At 37.4% G+C, this 19,195-nt stretch overlaps 1 protein-coding gene and 2 long non-coding RNA genes across 3 annotated transcripts; all 3 read left to right on the forward strand.

Moving 5' to 3' along the window:
• The first annotated feature begins 812 nt into the window (after positions 1 to 812).
• LOC135778944 (uncharacterized) lies at positions 813 to 5,660 on the forward strand. Its single transcript, XR_010544664.2, has 3 exons — positions 813 to 2,645; positions 4,846 to 4,897; positions 5,611 to 5,660. It is a non-coding gene; the product is annotated as an uncharacterized lncRNA (long non-coding RNA).
• A 2,154-nt stretch (positions 5,661 to 7,814) lies between these two features.
• Positions 7,815 to 9,853, forward strand: LOC135778839 (uncharacterized). Its single transcript, XR_010544641.2, has 3 exons — positions 7,815 to 8,107; positions 8,195 to 8,273; positions 9,436 to 9,853. It is a non-coding gene; the product is annotated as an uncharacterized lncRNA (long non-coding RNA).
• A 955-nt stretch (positions 9,854 to 10,808) lies between these two features.
• Positions 10,809 to 17,800, forward strand: LOC135778837 (troponin I, fast skeletal muscle-like). Its single transcript, XM_065289444.1, has 7 exons — positions 10,809 to 10,947; positions 16,281 to 16,318; positions 16,409 to 16,445; positions 16,539 to 16,667; positions 16,751 to 16,840; positions 16,925 to 17,101; positions 17,456 to 17,800. Exons 2-7 carry the CDS (start codon positions 16,311 to 16,313, stop codon positions 17,546 to 17,548), a joined length of 534 nt encoding a protein of 177 aa, XP_065145516.1. The 5' UTR covers positions 10,809 to 10,947; positions 16,281 to 16,310; the 3' UTR covers positions 17,549 to 17,800.
• The last annotated feature ends 1,395 nt before the right edge of the window (positions 17,801 to 19,195 follow it).

The raw sequence follows: 19,195 nt of genomic DNA on the forward strand, positions 1-19,195 counted from the left end.
AATTCGAGTGGCAACCGAATTCGAGTGGCGACCGAATTTGAGTGGTGACCGAGTGATCCAATTTGAGTGCTGACCGAGTGGCACAAACACAACTTCCAGTAAACTCTGTAAAGAATCAATAACAACAGAGTACTTTTAGAGTAGTTTATTTTACTTGTTATCAGAAATAACCAAGTAGATTACCCAAGTTCAAATCATAGCTGAAGCGAATCAAAAACTACACTGAGCTAACGTTACTGTGTAAAATGTGTAATAAATACAATGTTAACTACAGGTCTTCTGTATAATTGGGTCCCCAGTGCATCTATCAACCTAGAAAATGTGAAAAAGATCAACCCAGTAACTTAGTTTGGATAAACCACTCTCTGCAAGCATGTGGAAAATAGGTAATTGACATTTGGCTCCCCTTGTGATGTCAGAAGGGGATAGCACCAACCCTTAATCTGCACTATGCAACCACAGCACTGCAATCTGCATTTTGCAATTTGCGAGTGGTGACCGAATTCGAGTGGTGAACGAGTATCGATATTGACCCAAAATAGTTCTGAGGTTGTTTCCCGTGTAAGGAGCGTTTTTCTGGGTTTGCTTTCCATCTGGTACAACTTTAGATGACTGTGCAGTGTTCTGTAATTTGGAGTTAATTCCTGCAGTTATACCTTTAACAACTCAAACAGATATCTGTGTACAAGTGGCATGCTGTATTCAAATGGCTAAAGCTTTGAAGGTTTTCTAGTAATTCACTGTGTAGCAAGTGTTTATGTCACAGGTAGGGGTGGACCCTGATGTAAATAAGGTCACGCCCCTTTCTCCACCTCGAGGAGATTCCCAAAGCCACCCCAGTGACCAGACACACAAGGTAAGCATAAATTAAAAATGTACTTTATTTAATTTAATTAAAAGGATAAATAGGGAAGGGAAAAAGGGGAACTTAAAATAATGGCCACTCTAGGCTCTCCTCCACCACCAACTGGATCTCCACACAGTCCATTCTCTTGGCGTGCATTACTCGTTTTCCTTTCTCTCTACAGGTGGCCACTAGGACACAAAAACACTGTTATTTGGACTTCGAGTATTTCTCACCGGCTCTGCTGTTTACAGCTCTCTGGGTAGGTATCACGTTACACAGTCTGTTCTCCAATTATTCACTCTCGTTCTCCTTTCCTTTACAGGCAGCTTGGACACAACAACACAGTTAGTGCGACTTGGATACTTCTCACCTCTCTGCTGTTTACAGCTCGGGCATATGTGACTGTCCACAGTTCGTTCTACTGACGTTCAATCTCGTTCTCTCTTCCTTTACAGGCAGCTTGGAAACAACAACACAGTTAGTGCGCTTGGATACTTCTCACCTCTCTGCTGTTTACAGCTCGGGCATATGTGACTGTCCACAGTTCGTTCTACTGACGTTCAATCTCGTTCTCTCTTCCTTTACAGGCAGCTTGGACACAACAACACAGTTAGTGCGCTTGGATACTTCTCACCTCTCTGCTGTTTACAGCTCGGGCATGGGTGACTGTCCACAGTTCGTTCTACGGCGTTCTGGTCGACAATGTACAGGGGCGGGCTTACGACAGCTGGCCTGCACAGAAAGGCGAACGACGATGGTTTTCCTAGGGAGCACCGGGGGCAAAAACCCTCTCGGCGGATGCGCTGGTCAGCAGGGGGCGAGCGTCACACCGTCTCACCGGGCCGAGCGCTGCCCTATCCTCAATGCCCGTAGGCCGATCGAATACCGGACAGGGGCGCCCCTTTGTAGAGACCACGGGGCGGCGGAACTCCTTCGCCTCTCACTCTGCCACAAGATAGAACACACAGGTAAAGTAGCAATATACAGGTTCGGGGTTGTACTCACACACGCACTGCCAGCTTCCCAATCTTCACCGCCACACTCTGCAACTGTCGACACACCAGACGGGCGACTTCCAAATACCCGCACCGTCACTTTATACTTGAATCGCACACAGCGTACAATAATTGATGTTGCTCACAACCGTCAGCCTCTCCGTCTCTCCTTAGTGGAAGGGGTGATGCGGGGTACGTCTGACAAGACACACAGCACTTGCACAGCAACCCACAGCAAATACACAGCACCACTTCAACGTGAAAAGTTTTCAAATGACATGGACTCACCCCCCCACACTACAAGTGTACACACGAGACGCCCGACGTCCTCCTCTTCGCTAAGGTCAAATGGGGGCGATGGTACCACGGCCGGAGCTTTTTAGTTCTGTTGCTATGGCTGCTGAATCCACTTATTCCTGCGGCCCACCTACCACGCTAAGTCAGGGGTAGGGCCGCCTTCCTGGAGGCGTTCGATAATACACAGGTTAGTAGTTATGCTTCAGTTATCCAGAGCCAATACTCACAGCGATCCTCTCGATGATTAGTTTACAAACTGCTTCGTTTCCTTCCTCCTTGGTTACTCCAAGCGTGTCACAATCACCGTTGTTTTCTTCTACCCACAGGGTTTCCTCTACGGTAACATCCACTGAGAAACACTACGCTCTGGGCAGCACACTCTCTCTTCGGGGTGCTCCTTTTCTCCTTCCACGTATCGCCTTTCTTTCGCCCCAGGCAGCTCCTGTCTTCTCTCCGCGCGCTCCAAGCGCAGCCCGGATCAACAGAGCCTGCGGGCTCTTCAAAAGGTGCGTGTTTACTTTTCCTGCCCTAGGCAGAGGAGCTTTCCCCGCGTCGATCCCCTCTCGTTTCCGAACTCCCGAACTGTGATTTAATTGCTCTTAAAATACTCCTCCGTGTACTCCACTTGTCCAATCACCCGGCGATCTTTTTAACTATACACAGCTGTGCTTAATCGGCTGATTACAGCCTTCGCGAGACTGCCGGATGTCCGGTGTTTCTTTTCTCCGGTCTGGGCGGAACCAAACTTTCCCAACTTTTGGTTCCGCCCCGAAAAGATCGTCACCTTGTGACATCTAACTATGGGAATTGTGCAATATTTAAAAAGTTGAAATTCAAATGTCAAAAATGGCCATAAGGGGCTTGGCCCCGGAATCGCTGCATGCAGCTATATTTATATAGTAAACCAGTGGTTCTCAAACTTTTTCAGCATGTGGCCCCCTTGTGTATGGTGCATTTCTTCTTGGTCCCCCCAAAGAAAATTTATGACAAAAACAGTTCTCAAACTTAACATTTTAATTAAACAAAACATTAAATTATACAAAGTAGTGTTGTTGGTTAGTAGCCTTATTTTTAGGCTAAATTACACAGAATTCATGATAAATTCATGTATTTCATAAAATGTCATAAAACTGGGGCCTCCCAGGCACCATCTCGCGGCCCCCAGTTTGAGGACCACTGTAGTAAACAACCTCCTACATAGCAATTTTGTTCTGACCCAGCTCCAGCCCACACAACCAGTTTTTCCTCTGCACACATACAACAAAGAATGACGGCCCTACAGTGGCCCAGATCTGCATTAAAAACATGGGCCCATAACCAGACCAGACCTGGGCCAGAACAGGTTCCAACATCTGTACCAATTTTCAACCATAGTTTAACCATATCAAAACCAGCATTTAACGAGGACCTCTAAAACTGAGCAATAACCCAGCCTAATCTTGCCTAAATTATATTAATAAATAAATCACAAGAAAAAAAAAATTCTGAAATGTTTCCCTTTTTATTTATCAATCACACACAAGTCAAAAACACCACAACAGGCACGTTCGTATGTGTTAAAACTATTCTAGTATAAACTACCAGCGATAAATAAAAATTCTAGTTTGTTCAAATACATTATTGGCATGAATCCAACACCAACAACTTACATTACAAGCAATTTTATAATTAGTAAACAAACAAAAGTTTAGAACAAAGCGTTAATTAAACAAAAAACATTGTGATAGTTACATTGTTTCTGCCCCGGCGCTATTAGATCAGTTGTTTGCAGTCAGTTGTTTTGACCCTCTCACTAAGGTACACCTAGGTATTTATTTACTGAGAAAATGTGCATGCTTTTAAAAGTTGTTTGTCTAGATAAATGGTTATATTATGTTCTGCACATTTGACTTGAAAATTTTGTTCCAAATACCATAATTTTGAGCTTTTGGTACAATCCTTGGACATTTCCAATCTGGCAACACTAGTGTCAATCATAACAGACACAGATTGCAAGGCAGGATGTAAGATTAAGTACCTTAACTTAAACATATTAACTTTACATTTTTATGATTGAAAGTTTAAATGTCTAACAAAAGTATACAGGGAATGCAAACATTTACGTGATTCATGTCATGAAATGTGTTGTTGTTGTCTGTGTGACAAGATAAGAACCATTAAATTAGCTGTTTTCAATTGTGAGAATATTATTAATTAACCTGGTTACCTGATCTTCCTGATGTTAGAACAAGTTTTTAATAATATTTGAAAATGTATTTTTGTAATGTTTTAAAATATATTTAATTTTCTTTTTGGTGAAAGTTTGTCAATGTCAGGTCTGTGCTCATCAAGAGGCTTTAGAGTGGAATGAATGAAGGATTATGGGGTGTGTTTTCCATTATATAATCTGTATATATAAGTATATATAAAACATAAAGGTAAATTGAATGTTGAGGCTCATGTTGGCATCTTAGCATTAAAATATTAAAAGATAACTCTATATGGCTAAATAGTCACATATTGTGATTTCAGGGAAAGCTAATAAATACAATGAGCTGGACAGTGGTTTTATTGATAATTAAGAACTGACCGTAGCTTAGCATTACTTTAGTTACTTTGATTGCAATGTTGAATACAAAGGAAAATGGAAAAAAAAACAAATATGTGGAATAAATGACATTGTGTGGAATAACTTTCCTAGTAATCATTTGCTGTGTTTGCTTCAAGTAAAGAGGTGGGACATGAGGATGCTGACAGGACAGGAGGAGGTGACATACAGGTTAGTGACATTACACCAGGGCCACCATTTAATTTAATTTTAATTTTATGTTAACTTGTTTGCTTGCTTTCGTGTGTTTGTGTGTTATTTAACTACATAATCAATACTTGACAAATTTTAACAATTATATCTGCAAAGCTGAATTTCTCATAGGTGGATAAATTATGACAGCAATTGTGAAGACGCTAGACATATTGTATTGATGTTTACTCACTTCTCTATCCTTTGTATTGATTTTACTTATTTTTATTGGTAAATAATAATGGGGACATTCCTAATATATTTTAAGTACATGAAAAAGTACATACTCAGAACATATCTCATTTGCTTTCAAGTGCCTAAAAGAAAAGTAGGTCTTTAAGTTCTAAGCTATTTTTCATTCTATTTAAGCATTTAGCAGAGACTTTCATCCAAAGCAACTTGAGGAAGAAACAAGAAGCAGTTCACCCTAAAAGTTTCATCTTCTAATTGTCTATCTATCTGTCTGCTTTGAAGTTTATCTGTATGCTTTTAATTGCTTTATTATAGACCCTTTTACAACTCACATGATCAAATAGCCTGCACGCGCATTTGGGCAACAGAAGTGGTGTTATTCCCCATTGGTTATGACGTGGTAGCAACTCAGAAAGTTTATTAAAACGGTTTCCTAGCATCAAAATGTCTGGTTGTTGCGTTTGGTTGCACTAATATAATATATTTATTTTCTTTTATAGAACTGTGGGCTGCTGATATATTTATGTCTAAAGAGGACCTGAGAAGAAAAGAGATGCTGGTAAGCAGTACTTCCTTTTGATGACAATCCTGAATAGGAACACTTTCTCATGCGCACGCACGCACGCATGCACGCACGCACACACACACACACACACACACACACACACAAACACACACACACACACACACACACACACACACACACACACACACACACACACACACACATACACACGCACACACACACACACACACACACAAACACACACACACTGGTTTCCATGTTTTGTGGGGGCATTCCATAGACGTAATGGTTTTTATACTGTACAAACTGTATATTCTATTCCCTTCCCCTAGCCCAAACCCTAACCCCAACCATCACAGAAAACTTTCTGCTACTTCACATTTTCAAGAAAGATCATCTTGTTTGACCTCAAAATGTCCTCACAAGGTCACAAAAATACTGGTATTCCTAACTTTATGGGGACAATGGGTCCCCACAACGTGATAAATACCAGGTACACACAATTAATAGTGTTAAATAGTTTTTTTATTATTAATTGTATTGTTTCATTTGATTTGATTTAATTTATTTGAAATTACTTAAATTAGATTCATGCTAATACTTTAACTGGAACTTATATTTGTGTGTAGCTGGCTGTAGAGTTGGTTTCACATACACATGAAGTTGTCATGGTGTTTCTAATTAACTTAACTACCTTTTAAGTTTAGTTTGGTTCAAACATGTATTTACCCACGGTAATTAATTTAAATTTAAATTCATGCTTAAATGTTCATATGAATTTAAACTACTGTATTTGTGTGTAGCTGGTAATTTGGGCAAACTACATTTCACACTAACTTGTGAAAGAGAGAGAGTCCTTATCAACGTACATTGTACAAAGGTCAAAATTATGGTACAAATACGATAATTATCGTACATCTTGCAACACCCGCGGGCTAAGTGTGTGCAGAGGAGCATCGGACGTGCACACTAAAGGAATAATGGGTTTAATTATGCTTTCACTTCATTTTCACTAAAAAAAAAAAAAAACATTAAAGAATGTTCTGTATAAGTTATTTTAGGTTATTTAAAAATAACCACTCTGTAGCGTTATGGGAACGTTATTTTATGGTTCCAAAAAATAAAGAAGAAAAAAACTTTATTTTTGGTTCCCAAAAAAATTACCAAAAGATAACCAAAAACTAACGTTAGGGGAACGTTCTGTGTTTGCTGGGATTTCACTATTTTCAGCATAAATTCGGTGGGATATACAACTTTGGTCTACAATCTACAACCTCTTTATTTTGAACTTGAAGCTATGTGACTGCTCTAACTGTTGGCAGCTGCTGATGGTGACATTTGATGAAATTAGATGTTAAGTACGGTTAGGGTTAGAGTTACACTAACCCATGGTGATTAAGCAGAACATGGAATCAGCAGAATGTCCGTCACCCGGTCCGATAAAGCTGAGTTGAAGAAATCATAGATGACAGTTGGATCATTACCTCAGACATAGACATCATTCCCTCAAACATAGACATTACGCCACAAACAGTTGGCTAAATGTTGCACATGGCACACAAAATTGAAAACACTTCATGAGTTTTGAAGTCGTCATCCGATTGGTTGACTTCTACAGGATTCCTGGAGACATGTATGTCCATACCATTGTATGCTGCTTTTCAGAAAAACTGATTTTTTTCCCAGTCTATGAATTCGGGCAGATTGATCAACACAACCTCAATGAGATCATATGATGTCACATCCAAGATGGCTGACAGTTCTGTTCACCTTATGTGAACCTAAAAAACACTTTCAAATAAAGTTATTTTCATTACCATTTTCCAACAGTTAAATACAAATCACTTACATTTATACAATTTATATATGTATGCTTGTAAAAAAAAAAATAATGCACACACTTGAAATATTAAGTAAAAATATATCAAATCAGGCATTAAGAGGGTCGACCAAGTTTACTTGTTATAATAATTAATAAAAGGTTGCCAAATTGAGTAAAATGTTTGTTAATTTTTCCTTAAAGAATACTTAATTTTTTACAATTGTAAATGTTTCATTACATCTCAAAAAAGGTTTTAATGAGTAGGAGGAATTTTATTTTTCCAGTTTAGCAAAATTAGGCGTCTGGCTAGCAACATCGCAAAACACAATACATTAATTTGTGAGCTGTTCAAATGTTTATCTGCAGGTACAACACCAAATAATGACTTTACTGGATCTGGTGGGAGTCTTAACATTAAAAATTGCTCATAAAGTCTCATTTATTTTAGACCAATAGGGTGATGTGAGGACAGTTCCAAAATGTATGTGACAATGAAGCAGGGGCGTAGCCACAAGAGGCGTCCACTCACAGAAACATCTTGGACAGTCTTTGTTTGGATAGGTGCAACCGGTGCAGGATTTTAAACTGCAGCAGACCATGTCTGATGCAAACTGAAGAGGAGTGTTTACTTCAAGTATTCTTTTATATGGTCTATTCTTTAATCTTTTAAGCATGTTCTGTTCATTTATTTCTATTTTGGCATAATCAGTTTTAAATTCTAACTTTGTGTTTTTAGGACAGTCTTGACCACCACAATACTGCAGTGCCATTGACATCGTAGCAGCAACCGGCCAAAGCACCAAAGCAGGGACCATGTAAATCTAGCACCGTGTCTGAAATTGTGTACTTTTGTACTATATAGTATAGCGAAAAACAGTATTCAAAATATGTCTAGAACAGAAATAGGCAACATCGGTCCTGAAGTGCCGATGTGCTGCAGAGTTTAGCTCCAGCTCTAATCAAGCACACCTGAACAAGGTCTAAAGAATCACCTGAAAACTACAGGTATGTGATGTTTTCTGGATTGGAACTAAAATCTGCAGGACGTCAGCACTCCACTCCACGACCTCAGTATGCAACAACTGCAAGCCGAGCTGGTGACATTAAGCAGAAATAAGTTCCTTACTGGTCTCACGCAGGTTATAAGAAGGAAATGGCCTCAGATGACGTCTTCTTGGAGCGTTCTAAATCTAGCCGGTACTTACACAGTTGTTATGCTGTCTAAACAACTGTACAATTTGGTTCGTTCGAAATGCCAACAATATGTTTGCTTAAGTATAAATGTACTCTCCTTTAGATCCACTAAGTTTGTGCATTTCTGTTATACTGCTATTACTGGGTAAAAAATTACCGAATGGGTAAAAATGGTATTGTAGAGTTAGACTAACGGGGCAATTGGCCAGCACACACACTCATTTACAGTATGTATGTTGACATGCATACGCATCAATGATAGCACTGACCCCCTTCTTATTTCCCCATTGGAATTAGAAGCCTCTTGGAGGCAAAGTCTCAAGCACACGGAAACTTAGTCTTAAATAAAAGGTCAGCCAGACAGCATGGATACGGTTTCTCCTAAAGATGACTAGTACGGTATATTTTCGGCTTGTGTCATAGATTTCATGCAATTACTGCACTACATTGGTGTTTCAAATATGTTTTTACCCAGGGTTGGGTCACTCCATTGGACAGAACACACTGCTGGGTTGTTTTAACTCATGGTTGATTCACATATAACCCCACAGTTGGGTCATTTTAACCCATGTGTTCTGTTCAATAGTGACCCAACCCTGGGTTAAAAACAACCCAGCACATTTTAGAGAGAGAATACTGTAGCAGCATGTGAAACACACAGGACAGTTAACACTGACACACTGACAAAAACTATGGAGGGGCATTTGCTCTCTTTTACACTGTATGAGTATCTGCCGCCAAAAAGTCAGTTTATAAGCACACTATTATATTGATTATTATCAGTTTTGTATTCGAGACCAACTCATTCGAGTCTGAGTCAAGACCGAGTCCAGAGATGGTTGAGTCCGAGTCAAGACCGAGTCCAGAGAGGGTTGAGTCCAAGTCAAGACTGAGACCAGAGAAGGTCGAGTCTGAGTCATGACCGAGTCCACGTAAGACTTTTGCACAATACTGTATAGTTGAAAATTTTAATTAATAAATAAATGTTATTATGGTATTGTGTAAATGATTATCACCAACCACATAATAATTTCTCTTCTAAGATATAAATCAAGAATAAAATATAAATAATACAGAAATTTATGTAGACTAAATTTACAATACTGTGCTGACTCGTTTACTGATGGAATTATGTGTTGTGCCACTGTGTTTTAGCCCCACTGTCTTATTATTTTGGGTAACAGACGGCTTATCTAATGCTCAAATCTCACTGGACGGGTGCGTTTTATTGCACCTCCTCAGGTCTGATCTCGCGCCAGTCTGATGCGCTCAAAAAATTCACCAACCACTGTTCGTGTCAATCTTACATCAGTTTAAAGAAACAGTGATATATATTTTTAAAGGGTCTCGTGTGGACTCAAGAATAAGTCAGATTTCTAATGTATTCCTAAAGTATGAGTCAAGACAGAGTCAAAATGCTCACAAGTCCATGACAAGACCAAGACCATTAAAATATGGTCTCGATATCGTGTCCGAGTCTTGAGTACTTCAACACTGATTATTATACTTACTGTAGTTTATACAATGTGGTTTTGTTGTACACAGCCAATTATCTTTGACTACAACTACTTGCAGTACATTTGTTCATGTCCTCACAATATGTCATATCATATGTTAAAAGCACAAGAAAAGAAAATCATGTTATCCCCCTCCCCACCAGATCGAGGACTATTTTATTGTTCAGTTTGTTCTTTAAAGATCATCTTTGGCAGATGTTTTTTTTTTCAAAATTGCTTAGGAAAAAGAGAAATGAAATGATTCTTGAAATACTGTACATTAATGGAGCTATAAAAACTAATTTAGACTGTATAGCTAAAAATAGCTGACAAATAGTTGAGTTTACATTAAAGTCCAATAATATTGACTTTTAATTGGAGATTTGATTAAAATTTGATATAAAATAAGATATTAAAATCCCATCTTCGATCTTCTAATGGTGATGTATTTTAAACATTCATTCATAATATTTACGTACATTAATAATAAATAAGATCCACTAATTAACTCAGAGATTTATGCCGTCCAGAGTGCAATAACTCAATTAGGACAGCAAGTTAAGTAAATATGTCATAAATAAGAATAACAGTCTTAAAGGAAAGGATATTTATACGTGTGAAGCTGGGAGGGGAAAGATTAGCTTTCAACAGCTTGATAGCTCATTGGTCTGCTGTGGTCACTAATTCTATAAAGAGTTAAAGAGTTATGCTGAGGCATCATTGAAGACCATTAAAACTCTTTCAATACAGAGGCTGCCTGCAGTTCCTGCTCTGTACTGTTACCCTCATTTTCTCAAAGGTGAGAGGATGGTTAACCTGTTAAACACTATACTGTATTTGTAGGCTTTTGTTTTAGAAACGTTGTGCTGTTTAATTTTTTTCTGTATATTGGTTTAATGTAAACTAGTTGGGCTTCTGGACTATATGGATTATAAATGCGCTGCATGGGTTTATAAGTTAGTGTGTGATTCAAAGCAAAATAATGTCTTAAATCATTATCCTTAAAGATATCGATATATTTGAAGAAATGAATTATTAAGAGATATTGAAAATAATTAGACAGATCCATTAGTATTTTTTATTTATTTATTTTCAGTTTTAGGTTTTATGTCTTTGTGTACTTTTACTTGCATGTTTTGTGAAATGAGGAGTGTTGATGGACAGTCACTCTGTAGTAACCAGATGTTAATATTGAACCCGCAATGGCACATGGATGAGCCTTGGTTATCATTTACTTGTAGTATATGTTTTAAGTGATAAGTTTAAATTGTTTAAATTTTCATCGAAGTATTAATTTAATGTCAATGTAACTTAATTCGTTGGGCATGATAGTCCTGAGAGAACACTATGTGCTAACATTTCAATAACCCTGAAATCTGAGGCCTTATTCTATCTATTACTCACCTCATCAAAGCAACCACAAGCTAGTTTTAGATCATCAGAAATTCTGGACGTATGGACTTGAAGAGTATTGAGAAAAATAATATTTTTTTTATTACTCTTAAAACATTGATTATTGCTTGCTTCTATAATCTGTTGTATAAGTGTAATCTGTGTATGATTTACTGTTTGCTTGATAACATTTCTGATGTCTGAAGTCACTACTTTGTATCATTTTACACATAGAGATCAGCTTTCTGCTTCACTCACATTTATGTCACACGCAGCTAAATGCCTGGGCGATGCATACACATGTAGCAGCCAAGTCTTACTGACTAATGCAGATTTATTAATTTTATATTTACACTAGTGTACCCTACAATAGTGGGTTTCAAACTGGGGTCCAGGGACCCCCAGGGGACCTCCAAGAGGTATAAAAATAGTTTTTGGCATTTATCTCTCCATTCTAGCTTCATGTTCCATTTAAATTAAATTAATACATTAAAAATATAAATTAATATATATATATTAGAGGTAGGGGGTCTCTAACAAAAAGTTCACCATATTTGGGGGTCCTTGGCATCATAAAATGTAAAGATCTGTAAATTGTCACCAGAGGTGTAAAGTACTTGAGTAATTTTACTTGATTACTGTACTTAAGTATTATTTTTGGAGATTTTTACTTTACTGGAGTACAATTAAAATCAATAATTTTACTAAATACATTTTAAGAAAAAAAGTACTTTTTACTCCTTACAATTTTATTTACAGTTAAAAAGTACTTATTTTTTAGCGATAACTTCCTTCTTTTTTCCCTTGCTCTTACCAAACCAATTGAATTGCACTGATGGTCGGATTAATTTAAATGTTATTTATTCTGGAGCCTTTGGAACACACTAAGGAATTGGCCAACAGTTTATCTAATGATGAAGATTTTTTCGCTTCTTTGAAACCGACAACATGAAGGGCCCTATTTAAACGATCTAAGCACATTGGGCTCTATCTTACACCCGGCGCAATGCAGCGCAATGCGCGACGCATGTGTCTTTCGCTAGTTTCCACCCTAATTTTCACGTTTAGCGCCGCGTTGTTTAAATAGCAAATGCATTTGCGCCCCCTTTTGCGCCCATGGGCGTTCTGGTCTGAAAACGAGGTGTGTTCAGGCGCATTGTTGGCGCGTTGCTATTTTGAGGCAACTAAAATAGACTACGCCATTGACCAACAAAAACCTGGTCTAAAGTCTAAAGTCAATGGCGCAATGTGTTTTATGTTATTTAAAGAGCGCATTAGTAAAATGCGCCTATACACGGGAGGACAACGCGGGTTTGCTTATCACAAGGTACATGAATGCGCAGCACAACAAAAATGCTTTTAAATATGAAAGATTAAAGGATTGAATGTAAAAGATTATTATTGAGTCTCTTGGACATAAATGAGGACTAATTATGCAACATGAGACGTTAGAAGGCGCAAAGAGCTGCTTCACCTGCAGCCTGGTAAGTAAATAAATGCTTTGCTTTGAACAAATGCGTCTGTTTTTAAATGTTTTTAAATGCTATCTTACGGATTTATTGTATATGATGACTCTGTACCTGTGGATATGGTGAGATGAGAAACATTTTTAAGTAATCCTTAAAAAAACTCTTTCCTAAAAAATAACCGCTGTCCAAAGTGCTGAAACATGAGGAGAGCCGTTTGTAAATTCTTTATCTCCTGTTTGTTACAAATAAAGTATTTTTAGAGTACAAACCTTATCTTACATACTTCTAAATTATATTTGATGATATTGGATAGCCATACATTTAAAGCAATTACAAGCCCGCTTTTTACTTCCATGACTAAAAGAAAACGGGTTTTAAAGGTTTTAATAAAAAAATAACAATTTCAATACAAGTGAAAAACAACACAATTATTTAACATTAATCTTAAACTGGGGATCTTCTTCCTCCGCTTAGTTTTTCAGTTTACAAAGTCCGTCATCTAAATAGGGATTAGACATAGCGCCAGAGCAACTGGCTTTTAAAGGGGATGAGAGCTGTGACTCTCATTGGTTTACTGCGCGTTACGCCCAAAATACTCCCATTACAATAGGACCTACCCTTTTCGACCATGCGCTCGGCGCAAAAACCATTTTTCCCGTCGTTAAATTAGCAAAAGTGGATTCGGACACGCCCATTTAGACGTTGCGCTGTGCGCTTTAGACAATGCGCTTAGATCGTTAAAATAGGGCCCATTGTCTTAAGCACACGGCCTAAATGGGCGTGTTCGATTCCACTTTTGCTAATTTAAAGACGAGTCGAAAAGGGTTGTTCCTATTATTCATAATGAGTAATGGGTGTGTTTTGGGCGTAACGTACAATAAACCAAATGAGAGCCTTGTCTCTCCTCCCCTTTAAAAGCAAGTTGCGCCGGCGCTATTTCTAATCCCTATTTAGATGACGGACTTTGTAAACTGAAAAACTGAAATCTCCACTGAAAATGTGGAGAAAGATTATAACCAGTAAAATAATCTCATTAAATAATCTGCAAATATGCAAGAAAAGGTTTGTATTCTAAAAATACTTTATTTGTAACAAACAAGAGATAAAAAATTTACAAACGTGCAGAGAGCCGTTTCAGCACTCGGACAGCGCCATGTTTTTTTTTTTTAAGCATTACTTAAAAACGGTTCTCATGTCATCATATCCACACGTACAGAGTCATCATATACAATTAATCCGTAGGGTAGCATTTAAAAAACATTTAAATATAGATGCATTTGTTTAAAGCAAAGCATTTATTTTCTTACCAGGCTCCAGTTGAAGCAGCTCTTTACGCCTTCTAATGTCTCATAATCCGTTCTCATTTATGTCCAGGAGACTCAATAATAATCTTTTACATTTGAATGCTTTACTTTTTATATTTAAAAGCGTTTTTGTGCTGCTGCGCATCCACGTGTGTTAAGCAAACCCGCGTTGTCATCCCGTTAATAGGCACATATTACTAATGCGCTCATTTAATAACAAAAAACATTATTGTATACCATTGACTTAAGACTTTAGACCAGGTTTTAGTTGGTCAATGGCGTAGTCTATTTTAGTTGCCTCAAAATAAAAAACATGCCAACAATGCGCCTGAACACACCTTGTTTTCAGGCACGAACGCCTATGGGCACAAAATTGAGCACAAAAGCACTTTCTATTTAAACAACGTGGCACTAAATGTGAAAATGATCATTGCGCCGGGTTGAAACTAGCAAAAGACACTTGCGTCGCGCACTGCTGGGTTTATGATAGAGCCCAAAGTGTGTTCCCATGTGAAACATTCCCTGCTATTTGCAGCCTCTCTATCAAGACTAAGACCTTGTTCACACTTTCAGTCCAAATCTGATTTTGGTAGATACCCAACTTGACAGACTCTCTGTCCATATTGTGTATCATAACTGTTCAACTGTTTCTATGGCAATGACAGCATGACGTAAACGAAAAGCTACACAAATGCGATCAGGGCAGTCAGACTGAAATGGATTTTCAGAAATACGATTTAAAAAACCTTTTGTTTTTCAAAATAATGTCTTAAAATAACCACCAGAGCAATGTTTGTAGTAACAGTGGTATAAGTGGAATAATTGACTCTGGTCCTCCGGTAACAATTACCATCTTGGGTGTGCATTATTTTTGAATAGCCTAATTCAACAGACCTTTGTCAGTTATTCCTTACATGTTGTATGCGATTGCTGAGTAAATGTAATTGAGTAAGTAAGTGAGGCTGTGAGTGAGAAATGTTTTACAGCTATAGTTAGATGTGTTTATAGTAAAGACTGTTGATAGTTGCTTGTAACCAAGTAAGGGTGTGTGTGCTTAATGCAAAATAGTTATTTCAATTTCTACATCTAGAGGGCAGTACTGTAACCACTAACCAGGATAGGTTATATAGGAACTTTTATGCAGCAGAATTTTTAACCCAATCTAATGGCAATTCATAATTGTATGAATGTATGTTTTTGAATGATTTGCTCTTACTCCTGTGACACTGAATTTAAGGACAGGGATGGGGTATTATTTTTTTCATAATAATTACAGTTTTTGTATAATTCATAAATTAGCCAACACATACAAATTCTCTTAGGCATCAGTTTATCACTGTACAAAGTGAAAAGTTGAATCAACTTAAAAAAAATTACTTCAATTGGTAACACCTAAAAAAAACGTAAACTTATATATCTATCTGTTTTCACTTAAAAATACATCTTAAAACATTTTTTAAAGTGAATCAAACTCTTCACTTTTTACAGTGTACTGAAGATATGACTAGCTAGAAAGAATTAATGACCCTTAAAACACTTTATTAATTGTAAATTGGAAAAAAATACAATTTAAGTTGAAAAAGATACATTTTTAGGTGTTATCAATTTCAAGTTTTTTCACCTCTCAACTTTTTTTTTACTTTAAGTGAAAAATGTAAGTTGACAGACCTTATTTTTTTAAGTGTTACCAATTGAAGTAATTTGTTTAAGTAATACTTTCACTTTTCACAGTGTACAGATGCAGTCACTATTCAGTCAGTATTCTTCCCTAACTAAAAGTTTTGCACTTATTGAAAAATAAAATTTATGTCTTTTATATACTGTATTTATATTCATTATTTGCTCAGTGTATGAATACTTGTTTTTACATTAAGTGCAGTTTTAACATTATCAGTTGCTACAAACCCTTTCTCTGTTTATCATTTGTTTATAAAAAAAATCTAACCTGATTTTCTGTATTTCCACAGAAGAGAGAACAGCACACAAAGCCTGTCATCATGTCTGAGTATGTCTTGTTTTTATCAAACTTGTTTGTATCAAACACAAGTAAACACAAGTGTTCATATATATCTTCTCTCTTCTAAAATTACAACAGTAAAAAGATGACCTCGAGCCGCAGGCATCAACTAAAGGTATCTGAGACACAAGAGCCTGTTCAGTTTATCCTCACACAACAGGTATGTTTGTCCATTGTTGCATTTGTTTTTGTTCATTGTTTGTTCTAGAGTCTGCTCCTGGCTATAGCCAAAGACATGATGGAGGTAGAAAAAAAGCAGGCACAGGAAGAAAGAACACGTTATATGGAGGAGAAATGCCCTCCTCTCTCTTTGCCTCACTCGGTGCAGGAATTGCAGGTAGCCTACAGACACCACATCAATGCAGACACACGCATGAAATGTCCTGATGACCAAAGTCTGCTGTTAAACTGTGTTTTCAGGATCTGTGCAAACAGCTCCATCAAAAGATCGATGTGGTGGATGAGGAGAGATATGACATGGCTTCCAAAGTGGCTAAGGGTGAAAAAGAGGTCTTCATTCCTGGTTTCTGTTCTCTCGTTTCTTATTTATATAATGGTTTGATTTTCAGCTAATGGAACTGCATGTTTCTGTAGATTGAGGATTTGAAGATTAAGGTTCAGGACCTTAAAGGTAAATTCAAGAAGCCTGTTCTGAAGAAAGTGCGAATGTCAGCTGATGCCATGCTGCAGGCACTGCTGGGCTCTAAGCACAAAGTGTGCATGGATCTGAGAGCCAACCTCAAACAGGTCAAGAAAGAGGTCAAAGAGGAGGTGAGTGAACATTACTGCAACACACAAATTCAGTATTTCATCACATCACTGGACATTACATTTATCCATTATGTGTTCAATGGTGTGAAACTCATAACTTTTTGCGCTGCTAATGCAATGCTCTACCTGATAACATACATAATAATTCAGATTGAGATTAGTATAGATAATCTGAAAACCTAAGTCATACTTCAATGTATGTATATCTAAACATTAAACAACTGGATACAGGTATTTTTTTAAATGTTTAAAACATTTTTCTTGTTTTACTGAACAGTGGCTTTACCCACAGGGTATAGAAACAGTGTAACACCTTAATGTCAATTGTAATACTGTCTCTTTACATTATTTTAGGACAAGCTGGAACCTGTAGGTGACTGGCGTAAGAAAATCGAGGATCAGGCTGGTATGGATGGCAGAAAGAAGATGTTTGAGTCCGAGGCTTAAATCTCAGCAATTTTTCCTTGAGAAGATGTTGAATCTGAGGCTTAAGCAGGGAGCCATTTTAATTTTCGATCTGTTTCTGATGGACTTTCTTGTGCTAAAACTTTCTCGTGCTGACGCATGTTTCGCTGTCAAAAGTGCTTGCGGCACATTCAACAAGCCAACGGTAACTAAACTAATCCTTATATTCAGGATGTACAACATGAATTATATGTAGAGTCACCATAACAAATAAATAACAAACAAAAACAGAAACGGGTGTCATTTGATCTGATTATTCCTCTTCGTATTTCAACATCACTTTCATCTTGAAAGAAAATAAATTAACCTTGTGCCATGTATCAAGTTATGTTACAAACATGTTATATTTTTCACAGCACATCTGAACAATCAACAATCACGAATTTCCGTGGGATAGTCACAGAATTTTTTTGCAAATTTTTCCGTGGCATTCTCACGGATCTCCGCATTTTTCCGTGGCCCTGCTACAGACTGTCTTTTTCCGTGGCATTCTCACGGATTGGTTCCTCAATTTCTTACCATTTTCGCTTCGGTTTGGGGTTAGATTTAATGAAATGACATCCCTACCCAAACCCAACTCTAACCCCAACGCCAGGCGACAATTGCTTAAAGTTTAGAAAATATAAAATAATACATCAGAAAAAATAGTATAAACCAATAGTTAAAGGGACATACTAACGCAAACACCAAATCTAACCCTAAACCGAAGCGAAAATGGTTTGAAAATAGGAAAAAGCAGTTGAGTAACCAATCCGTGAGAATGCCACGGAAAAAGACAGTCCGTAGCAGGGCCACGGAAAAATGCGGAGATCCGTGAGAATGCCACGGAAAAATGCGCAAAAAATTCCGTGACTATCCCACGGAACTTTGTGAGATCAGGTTGGCACTACAATAGTGTGGCATGCTTGCACACACATATGACGCTCCTCCTGACAGAGATCTGAAGACTTTGAAAGTCAAACTTGGTGTCGATATTGTATATATGATTTAAGGTCTTCTCATCCTTTTCATCTATATTTACTAGTAAATGGTAAACACATACAGTACACTGAGGGGTGATGTGCTGAGAAAAAGAAAATGTGCGTTCTCTTTGTATACAGTACATAAGCCTAAGCAGTAATATTGTTTCACCCTGATGTTGATATCGAATGGTTACAGGGTGCTGAGGAAAAACAAGTGAAGAGGCTATAAGATGTAGCTGAGGGGCAACGTGGGTAAGTGGATTGTAACAAGTGTTTGTGTGTACAGATCTGGCAATAAGCATCAAACCGTGAAAATGTTTTTATTAACAGTTAAACATCACAGATATGTGGAGTGACACATTAGCATATTAAAAAGGCTATATGGCACACTTATTATTTAATGTTGCATCATGAGGTAAACATAAAATAATAAAGCACCTTTTATAAATACTGCTATGTTCGAATTTAATGTTACCTTTTGGCACAGCTAAACATTCATAATGAGATTTGTAAAAGAGAATTTGTGTAGAAAAAGGCTTTAATTTCCAGTACATTTCACAAAGCAATACTTGTACATGTCTAATTAGTCGGTGTATCAGCATCGCTTGTTGAAATAATGTTACTTAAAAATACTTATTTTGTCTTACTTTCATGCATTTCACAAACA

The sequence above is a fragment of the Paramisgurnus dabryanus genome, chromosome 2 (assembly GCF_030506205.2).
Source record: "Paramisgurnus dabryanus chromosome 2, PD_genome_1.1, whole genome shotgun sequence".
NCBI classification, from domain to species: Eukaryota; Metazoa; Chordata; class Actinopteri; order Cypriniformes; family Cobitidae; genus Paramisgurnus; species Paramisgurnus dabryanus.